The sequence below is a fragment of the Mus pahari genome, chromosome 2, assembly GCF_900095145.1.
Source record: "Mus pahari chromosome 2, PAHARI_EIJ_v1.1, whole genome shotgun sequence".
Lineage (NCBI taxonomy): Eukaryota > Metazoa > Chordata > Mammalia > Rodentia > Muridae > Mus > Mus pahari.
Genome location: NC_034591.1, coordinates 83949336 through 83960676, shown reverse-complemented (window position 1 = coordinate 83960676; position 11341 = coordinate 83949336). Strand labels below are relative to the sequence as shown.

At 39.8% G+C, this 11341-nt stretch overlaps 1 protein-coding gene across 2 annotated transcripts in view; it reads right to left on the bottom strand.

Moving 5' to 3' along the window:
• Window positions 1-789: 789 nt before the first annotated feature.
• The window catches only part of Prdm5 (PR/SET domain 5), a 156257-nt gene continuing 145705 nt past the window's right edge, over window positions 790-11341 (bottom strand). Inside the window, exons 14-15 of one of the 2 annotated variants that reach the window (XM_021190637.1) lie at window positions 8972-9076; window positions 790-1196 (exon numbers count right to left, since the gene is read on the bottom strand). In XM_021190637.1, the coding sequence (XP_021046296.1) occupies window positions 1032-1196; window positions 8972-9076 (270 nt within the window). In that variant the 3' untranslated portion in view covers window positions 790-1031. Of the gene's footprint in view, window positions 1197-8971; window positions 9077-11341 lie in introns of those variants that run through there. The other variant, XM_029533620.1, reaches the window with a different exon arrangement.

The following is an 11341-nucleotide window of genomic DNA, read 5'->3' as shown; positions in this document are numbered from 1 at the left end:
CAGGGATCCATCCCATCATCAGCCACCAAACCCAGATACTAATGCACATGCCAGCAAGATTCTGCTGAAGGGACCCTGATATAGTGGCCTCTTGTGAGGCTATGCCAGTGCCTGGCAAACACAGAAGTGGATGTTCACAGTCAGCTATTAGATGGAGCACAGGGTCCCCAATGGAGGAGCTAGAGAAAGTACCCCAGGAGCTGAAGGGGGATGCAACCCTGTAGGTGGAACAACAATATGAACTAACCAGTACCCCCTGAGCTCGTGTCTCTAGCTGCATAGGTAGCAGAAGATAGCCTAATCGGCCATCATTGGGAAGAGAGGCCCCTTGGTCTTGCAAACTTTATATGACCCAGCACAGGGGAAGGCCAGGGCCAAGAAGTGGGAGTGAGTGGGTAGGGGAGCAGGGCCAGGGGGAGGATATGGGGAACTTTTGGGCTAGCATTTGAAATGTAAATAAAGAAAATCATAATAATAATAAAAAAAAAACAGTGTTCTCAGAAATCTATAAAGTGAGCAATATTTTAATAGAAACTTTAGCTCTCAAATATCTCTTTATTTTGAGGTAATTGTTTAATAAGATAAAATCCTTGTCATTTATCAAATATTTTCATGCTTGAGACTTCAAAAACACATGGTCTTACTAGTATCTGCAAAGAAGTACTTGGGTGTCTTGATTTCTACCTGCATTAGTAGGAACTAGCTGCGATATCCACACACATGAATAACAACATAAAGGCCTAATGGGTATATATTAATAAACTTCATAAAAGAAAGTCAATAGCCGTACTCTGTATTTAATTTTTAATCAGCCAGAATACTCTGTAATCTACAAAGTATTATTTTTTCTATTTGAATTTATTTTTGGTAAAAGGATTTATTTTTGCATCTATAGAATACAAAGATAGGCACATAAACACTGTCAGATCAATGAATTCTTTGTGGCTATTTCTGTTAAGCTGATCAGGTGAGAAGAATCTGGGATTCATATTAGAAGCTCTTTCACATGCTGTGGTTCCTTGTGGCTCCTCTTAGCTGTCAGCTACACCATGGATGTTGTCCATGTGCACTTTGAGGTAGTCATTCCTTGTAAACTTCTTATGGCAGAAATGGCACTCTGCCATCGGACGGTTAGGATTGTGTGTCATCTTGTGTCGAATAAGCATTTTCTTCAGGCTAAAAGCCAAGTCACATACCTAGAAAAGAACCAGAAACTCCACATTTATGGTGACAAACCACTTTGTCATATATACAATATATATTATGAAAATTCCTTCTATCACGTATGTGCTAGTGGGTCTAAGGACAAATACTGCTCTCAGAATAAATGGAATTTCACACCCAGACAGAGAAGTTAGTTGTAGTCTCAAGAATCTCTTGCATTTAATTGCATGGCTTGCACCACCCTCAAGCACTTTCCTCTCTCCAGCTCTGGACTTGAGGAACAATTTCCTAGGAACATACCTTCCTGAGCATAATAAAGTATATTTATAGTTCATAACAACTCCTTAAGTGCTGTGATTTACAGCCTAGATGACATCTCTCCACAGGGCATAAATACACAAGACATATTTTACTGTAATGTTTTCAATTTAGCCCCACTTGAGATGTGACTGGCTATCAAGGCTTTAAGAGTTTAAAGCACTTGTGGTTTGATTGGTTAATGATATTTAAGCATTATAACCACTTGTGGTGTGACTGGTTAACAATGCTATAAGCATTACAACTCAAATTTATTACTCAGGATTCCATTTCCTTCTTTCTTGTTGTATAATGTTGTTTAACTAAGGCATATAAGCAGTTTATGTAATAGCCTGGCAGCCTGGCTTAACATCGCCATCAAACAACCTGGTAATAAAACGTATACAGTAGCAACATGTAAGTAAGGCACAATAACTTACGTCTTAGAGGGAAACTAAGTGAAACTTGTTTGAAAATAATATCTACTTCAGTAATGAAGAAATATTCTAGAGACAAAAAAATTATCCTAAATACTGATGAAGGAAATGCTAAAGAAAGCTGGTGCTCCGAATGAGGCTTGTGAAGCAAGTGCAGCAAATGAGAGCTGTGTGCTCTGTCCTTTATGGAGGACAGAGGATTACTGTCACAGCAACAAATACAGAAAGGAATCAGGCCTGAATATAGCTGGGAGCAGGCAGAGACTAAGGAGGGAGCTGTCACAATGGAGGACTGGGGCTCAGCTATTGGAGGGCTGGCGAGCCCTGCCTGCCAGGAGCTAGTCTCTGCTCAGTGTTCTCAAAGCAGCCTTAACTTTCCCTTCACAGTGTGCATCGTCAGCTTAAGGACTGATCTGTGTGGTTTTTCTGAATGTATCTCTGTACTATCATATGGAACTTAAATGCTCAGGGCATTAATCCATAAGTATATATGAATTTACAAAAAGGAAATGATGATCGATGGCAGAAGAAAGAGGGGGGAAAGCTATACATACCTGTCTACATATTTATATCTATCATATATCTGTCTATATCCATACATATGCATGTGTATGTATAAGGGGGACTCTTATGAGTGATAAAAATACCTCAAAACTAGGAATAATTTCAAAGAACTTAAAAGTGTGGTTTTATGGAGAGTACCTTTATGTGAGAGAAGTACCAAATTGTTTTATATGTGTGCACATTAACATGTCTTATTCCTCTGAACCCAGTGCCAAAGTAAAGAGCTCACAGCACTTGTAGTGTCTTCTTGCAGAATTACAGTGAGTCAATCCCTTTCAGTGGTGGAAACCTTGCGTTCGTTCACTAGCCAATGTCACCCTGCACTCAGCTCCTTCTCTTTGACCATGTTCCACCTCCCTCTCCAGGATTCCTTATCCCCTATCGCCTCCAACCCTGCTGTTTGCTCTCCTATCTTTTAAGCTTAAATAGATAAATAAACAGAGGCACATAAACACAGACAATTCTTTCCTAATTATTCCTTTAGATCTGCTTGGTTTTGTACCTTCCCTTTTCAATCTTTATCATAAATGGTAATTAGGTATTTATCAGTGTTTATTAATTTAAAACATTATATGCCTTACATAATCTCTATAATGACCGAGGAGGAGTGACCTTGTTCCCTGTCACTTTTCTGCCAAGCATGGCTTTCATTATTGTCCAGATGCCCTCGTAGTGATTCCTGTACATTGCTTGATTCAGTTCCCATTCCTGTACCTCTGAATAGATGTCCTCATTTCCAGGGAGATGTGCAGGTTAACCAGATTCCCAAGCAATAGAACGTGATTTCTAGAATAAAAGCCAGGCTATCTGCACTCAGCCTATACCTCTTCCCCAGGGCAAATCCTGGTTTCAACTGGAGGTTCTCACTTTAAATTGAGATATGTGAACTGGCTGTTCTTTCTCCTCTTTGTCTGGCTCCTACCATTTTAAGGAATAAAAATGGCTTTGATAATAAAAATACAGTTTCCAGATATTTTGGTGCATTGTTGTGAAGGGAGGGATACTAACTACAAGTCCATGTCCATAGTCTCCATGGGAAAATCATAGAAATGACAACCAGGGAGGATGTAAAGGAAGCTGAGCAAGATGCTGAAGTTATTGGTAATGGCTAAGAGAACTAAGGATGTCTAGAGAATCCACACAGGAGAGAAGACAGGAACTATCCAACAGACACTGTTCAATGTGAGCTGGAGCAGAGCATTAGTTGTCCTTGGAGAGCACACTTGCGAAATGGACTTTGAGATGCAAAAAGATTTGCATTCATTAGCTTAAGTATAGCCATTAAAGAACTCTGATGATGCTCAGAATAAATCAGCTTCATGCCTAGCCATTTAGAGTCACACTGAAAACAAGGGAGAGTTAAAACTGCACAGCAGGGACACCTCCTTTTCTTCTCCTCCGCCAGGGATTCCCAACCCTGTCCTGACTCAGTTCCAATTAAAATACCAAGAGTGGGAAAGTGTTGTTTTTCACTATTACTCTAAGGGAAAGGTGGACTGATTTTGTTTTAGAATAAAGTGAAAAAAGATGTTGAAAAGAAAGTACTGGGAGTGGGAATTCTATATAAACTTCAGTTAATATTTAATGAGTGTGATCACCACTAGACTTAGTAATAAAATGACAAAGGATATACTATTTCTGGAGTCAGTATTCTAGGATAAATACTCATAGGCATATTAAGAGAGGCACAGATGTGAGCTTACTCAATGCCTGGAAGAGACTGGGGCAAGCACTAAGAAGAGGGCCCACAAGATGGAGATGTGCAAGGAAGCCCATGACAGTGATGGAGTAGAATTATCTCCCAGGAGAGGACAAGAAGAAAAGAGGAGAAGAAAAGCGGGGAACTGAGGATGTGCAAACACTTTACTTGAAGTTAAGTATAGCTTAGAGGTCATTAGAAAAAAGACTTGAAAAGAAGTTGAGAGCTGGAAATGAACTCTGAGGATCTGAATAATCCTAAAACAGAGTGGTAATATATCATGGAACAGGTGGGAAGTTGTGGAAGCATTCTAACAGAGAGCAAGAGAAAGGCCATTTGGTCAGCACCCAGAAGATCAAACGTTATTGTCAGGGAGGTTTCCATGCTCCTTTCTCACCTAGATTTAGACATGGCTTAAAGACAGTAGTTCACTCATTTAAGTATTAATTCTTAAAAATACTTACAGCATCCTTTTTATATGTGAGGTTTAGCTCTATGCTTGCAAACAGACAAACCAATAATGACAAAACAAACAAAAAAACAAAAATGAAAAAAATCTCTCTCCTACTTTCATAGACCCGTTCTACATAAAAATGAAAATAAAGGCAGTCAAGAGGGCACAGTGGATAGGCTGACAAACCCAACAACCAGAGTTTGATCCCCAGGACACAGATATTAGAAAGAGAGAACCAAGTCCCTTCAAATGTGTACACCCCAGTAATAAAGAGACGCACAATGCAATGCAATAAAACAAATAACAAAAGAAATATATATTTTTTGGATAGATACAAGGAACATGGAGGAGACTATGAGGTGAGGACTGGCAGATGATAAAAATACAAGAGGAAGTAATTTGAGCAGGACCAGAAGGGAGTATAGGAGCAGGCCATGAAGATGCTCCAAGAGCCAGGCATTATGGAGCACAAGAGCCCAGCACTTTGTGGCAGAGGCAAGGGAGTTGCTATAAAACAGTGGAACAACCTGGGCTACAGAGTATAATCTTGTCTCAAAACAACAAGGAAAGAACTAACCAACACACAAGTAAGAAAACAGAACAAAACAATATGATACCCAAAGAGAAAGGTGTTCACACGGAGAAAGCAGCGGCTATGAGGCATACTGGTGAGCACAGTGAGAGATGGAGTTGAGCACACCAGAAAGGCCAGGGTCCGAGGGGCCATGAACATGGAGAGTGGGGAGGGGGAGAAGGGTGCAGATCCTGGGGATTCTGTGTTAAATGAGATCATGGTCACTGAAGGATTTTCACATAGATAGTCAAGTGCAACTCCCAGGCAGATGACTCTGGGTGGCAAGTCTTTGCAGACTGTTAGCAGCAATGATGCCAACACAGAGATAAGCTGCTTCTGCATTCCAGAGAATAACAGGGTGGTTGAGCATGCATGCATAGTGAATCTGCAGAGTCACTAGAAAAGCTGAACAGATTTGCTGCCTCATCAGATGATGGGTACGAGAGAAAGATGGAAGTGGCAATGGGGGTATAGAGACACATATACAAGAGGATTGACAGATGAGGGATCATGTGAAGACAAAATCCTGCAGTTCAGGAGGTAAGTGGATTTTATTTTACAGTTTGCCATTCGCTTAAAAAAATAAGCACAACAACAATTTAACTGTTCTATGAAATATCAAAGCACTGAATTAAATAAAATAATAAAGTCTAGGACTAAAGGATGAATTCTACCAAATATTCAGAGTTACAGCAATGTCTCTTTCCTACAGTGAGAAGGGCACTTTTAAAATGGATTACCTGGAGTTAGCACAGCCTTGTTACTACAGCCAGATGAAGACATTGAAAACAAAGAAAAGTAGAGATTAACATTTATGGATTGAGATGCAAGCATCCACAAACACCCACGCACGTGCACACATGTGCCACACACAAATGAAACAATCACATTTAATCAAACTGTACTGAATGAATTCTAAGCCATGACCCAGTAGGGATCATTTAAAGATTGCAATGGAGGATCAAATAAGAAAACAAACAGGGCCACTTCACATTAATAGAACAAAGAAAAAGACAAACATGGTCACATGGATGTTGAAAAAGTACTTGATAAAATTCAGAAGTATTTGTTGGTTTGAAAACAAATGCCCACTCAGAAAACTTCACCAATATAACCAAAGGTGTTTACTAAAAACTCACAAGGATGTGTATGGATGGGGCTAAACCAAGAATCCTTATACAATGCTGGCAGGACTATAACATGGTTCATTCAGCTCCAGTGGCTAGCTGGATATGCAAGCCATACTCAGTGGAGGCCCCACACCTAACCAGCAGTCAAAGGCTAATACAAAAGGAATATTTTGAGAGACTTTATCTCTTAGTAATTTTTTCAGACATATTTATGTTACTTATCTTTCCAATTTTGTGGGGTTTTGTGTTTGCGTGTGTGTGTGTCTGTGGTTTATATTTTTGCTTTTTATTGGCTTCTTTGTTTTCCAAAGAGAAAGAAGGCATGGAATTAGATGGGTAGGAAGGCGGTAAGGACCTGAGACATGACAGAGGGGAAGCTTGATTAGAATAATCTGTAGGAAAAAATATTTTCAATAAAAAAAAAGAATAAACACAGAATTACTATACAACTCAGATGTTCCATTCCCAAAGATATAAAAACAGGTACCCCAACAATTTTATGTACACCCATGCCTGCCACAGTCAATTAGTACAAACAGCAAAAGCAGAAATATCAAATGACGATCAATGGACAGATTGATATTAACACAACAAGGTATCATCAGTCTTGGAAAGGAATAGTCTGCAGATGCATGCCACACTGAGACAGAAGTCAATCTCAAGTATCAGTTATTGTATAAATTCATTTATATGAAATACACAGGAAAAAGAAATCCATAAAAATGAAACAAAGTAATGATTTTCTGGGCATAGAAGCAGCTTAACAAGTGGGCTCTTTTCTTTTTTTCTTTTCTTTTTTTTCTTTTTTTGGTTAAAGAAAAATGTTTTGAAGCCACATAAATGTGATTACACAACAAGGGTAATGTGCTAAATGCCATCGAACTGCAAAAATTTATAAATGACTAATTTTATGTTAAGTAAACACTTTACAGGAAGTAAGATGCTTCAGCAGTACTTGCTGTAAAACTTTATGATTTAAGCTTCATCCCAAGGACTGTCTCAATCAGTATTCTCTGAAGAAACAGAGCTGATGGAATGAACAAATATATAACATATATAAGTTATATATATCTACATGTATGTATGTATGTTATATAACTATGCTTATGCAAATGTTATATACATCTAAATGTATGCATGCACACACACACACACACACACACACACGCGTGCACGTGCACAGACAGACAGACAGACAGACAGACAGACAGACACACACACACACACACACACACACACACACACACACGATTTATTAGAGTGGCTTAGTCCAAGAGTGGTTGTCTCCCATGGAAAGATCAAGAATTGCCTATCTGAGCAGACCCAATTTGATGTGAGAGTTAAAGAAGGTCCCAGAAAGCTGCCAGTTTCCTAGTTTTCAGTCTAGATTGGAATCCTGAAGAAGTAGGTTCTAATACAGTTCACCCAACAAAACTGTTCTGGGGGTGTCAGAGGTAGGTTGACTATGATGCAAGCAAAGTGTCCATCCATATTCAACCAGCAGAATATTTCAGGCCTGAAACGGTTATTTGGGTAGTTGTGCATTCAAGTCACTTAAATTGCTTCTGTCTCTATAAAAAGAATCAAGCCAAATGAAATGACTGAGCTAGCTCCAGCTCAGGACCATGTTCTATACGCATGCATTTCTTTCGCTACAGGTGGGATTTCTTACCGTGCGCCAGGGATGAAGGTAACATGAGTAAGAATATACTGCTGCTTTAGCCTATTTGACGCTTCATAGGGCAGGGAAAGTATCCTGCCTGCAGTTGTGACTTTTCCTTCACAGGGACTCCTTGTACCACATGATCTCCTCTGGAACATGCTGATGGAATTATGCTCTTCAGTAAACTCAGCATTTACAATGACTTTGTTGTGCTGAGCTATTTCATATACCAACAATAAATTCCACTGATACTCTTATGCAATATATATTTTATTTTTAATTAGAGTGTGTATGTGTGTGTGTGTGTGTGTGTGTGTGTGTGTGTGTGTGTGTGAAGGACATGCACCCTGGAGTCTTCTCTAACATTTGGGTTGATCCACTGACATAACCAATAACCATTGGTGATGAAATCACTTCCCCCAATCAATGCTCTTATTAAATTTATCAAGCACAGTAGTACTTTTTCCTTTCAAAAACAGAACAAACATGTGTCAACTTATTTTGGTTCAATTCAAATATCCTAGATAGAAGACGTCCTAAGTAGCATTTTTTTTTAACCTAAAGTAATTTATATTCATATTCTGAAAACTCAGTTTGTACTTAACATCTATGATTACCTAAATATAGTTTTTATATTCTAATTTTAAAAAGAATTTCTGGCACACATACATTATATTCTGGTCATAGTCATTCTACTGGTTCAACTGTCACTAACTTGTCAAAGACTTCGGTCTAACTGAATTGTCTCAAACTCTGCCAAATTTACACCCTGAAAGAACAGCTCCATGGAATCCGATACTGGAAGATAGCCTGAAGAAAATCACAATTTATTTGCTGCTAGAAAACCATGCTAAGTAGAATATGAATGCAAAGAGTATGCAACCCAGCACAAGGCATCAACAGACACAGAAATCTAATGCATACACAGATAAAGACATCCCTACTGATTATCACGGAATACCAGGGAAGAAAAGGAGATCCCAACTCACGTCACACTGAAAAGGCTTTTCTCCTGTGTGCGTCCTCTTGTGTTCATCGAGGCCCCGCTTCTGGCTGAAGGCCTTGCTGCACTCTGAGCACTGGTAGGGCTTCTCCTGCAGGTAAGGGGGAGAGAGCACCAAGAAGGTCAGACACCTAGTAGCTGTGTGCTGAGCCTCCATGGAAAGGTGACTGCTGGTTGGCCGAGTGCTGAAACTCCACAGAAACGTGGCTGCTGATTGGCTGAGTGCTGAAACGCCACAGAAACGTGGCTGCTGATTGGCTGACTGCTGAGCCTCATTGGAAAGATGACTGATGGGCTAAGCACTGAACCTCCACAGAAAAGTGGCTGCTGAGGGGGAAGATGCCCACCTCTAGATGTGCAGTGTGCTGCAGTAAATGCACTGGGTGAGATGAGCTGTTTCAAAACCTCACAAGAAATACTAATGAACACTATTTCTGGACACTGTAATCTACTAGTTGAAAGTGACTGCCAAGGACGACCAGGGCCTGTCCTCTGCTAAAACCTTGGGTGCTGTGATCCAGCTTTAACTATTTCTTTTAGCCTAGAGGCTCCATCAAATTTTACTATGGCATTTTGGGTATTATTACCTAAGAAAGCTGAGGGCCCCTCACCTAAATGATGTAATTATTATAATCTCCAGATTGAATATTTCAGAATGTAAACTTCTATGTAGATTTGAAGATAAATTTAAAAAGCTAGAATTCATCTTGGATTGATATATTTTTAATCTTGATTACCAAACATTTTCCTTCCTGGTATAGAGTTCTTTTTATTATATATATATATATATATATATATATATATATATATATATATATGACTTTCCTTGTCTTTCTCCTATAGACTCCTAAGTATGCATCTGAAAAGGGAGCAAAGTGCCCAGATTTCCTAGTCACCGGATGCCCCCCTGGAAAAGAATCCCAGTCTATAGAAGAGGAGGAAGAGCAGGGGAGTGCAGACTGGAAAATTCCTGATTCAGCAAGTAGGTACAGTGACCCAGACCGAGTACCCCTCATCCTACTTACTAACATCTCATTACTACTAACCAGCCTCATTGCACAACATCTGCCCTCACTAGTCAAGCACAGATAGACAAGTGGCCAGGCTGGTACTGCAAGGTACCACAGGGGATGGCAGGATAGGCATGTTCCAACCTGTTCTTTGAGAACTGTGAAGTCTTCATTGTTCCTGGAATCCCCTTCTTGTGCAGCAAGAATCCATGCATAGGGACCCAGGCTACATGGGAATTTAATTTTCCTCTCTAATTCACTTCCCCTTAGGTTCACTGAGGACCATGGTGGCTAAGACAGTCACACAGAGACTGTCAACAAGGAACCCTATTATAGTGAACACTTAGGAAGTTATAAGATACTTAAGCTGGGAGAAGATTAGGTCACTTTTTTGGGGGGGGGGAAGGGGTATTCCCTGAAATGAACTGTAGGGCTCCACTATCTTCTCCCTTTTTGTTTCCCTAGCCGCCATGAGGTGAACACCTGACTTTACCATGTGCTCCAGGTGACAGGATCAGAACCTGTAGGGTCAACTGACTAAAAGCTCTAATACTGTGAGCCAAACTGAACCTTAAATGAACCTTTTCTTCTTTTAGGCTGATATCTCAGACATTTGTTACAGTAACAGAAATACTGTTGTGCTTGTGAACGCCTTGTCACTCTTAGATAAGATCTTATGCTCAGCATCCATCTCATAATAATCTCCCTGGCGTTCTTCTGCTGTCCACTGCAAGAATCTTGACTGGGAACACAGTTTGCTGCTACAGAGGATTATGCGAGTTGATTCTAATGTTCTCATAGAGGAATATGTAGAATGAATCACACACTCTGACTCATTAGCTGTATTTAACTAGACATTAATTAACATTAAATGGTTAGGTTCTTGATTTATGCTGTTTTAGAATGATTACCCAGTTTAATTGAGAAATAGCTTGCCCTTTGTGACCTGGGAATCAATACTAACTGGAGGCAATCTATTTATCAATTAAACTCTGCAATCTGTGAGTAGCAGAATTAATTAGCCATCTAATTAGTTTACTCTAATCAGAGCAACATTTGGCAGAGCTCATTCAGAAGGTGGCTTTATGGAGCTTTGTGCCTAGTACCTTGCTTATAGACAACACAACACCAGTTGTGAGTCCTTGATGCTCTTCTATACAGAGGAGCAGCAACTTAACATGTAAAGATCTTTAAACAACTCCCAATGACACTTACGAAGGCTGTGGCAAAACAGCTGTGTGTAGATAATCCTTGTTGCAAATTCCTTTGAGAAAAAAGCTTATAGAGTGCTCTCTCTCTCTCTCTCTCTCTCTCTCTCTCTCTCTCTCTCTCTCTCTCTCTCTCTC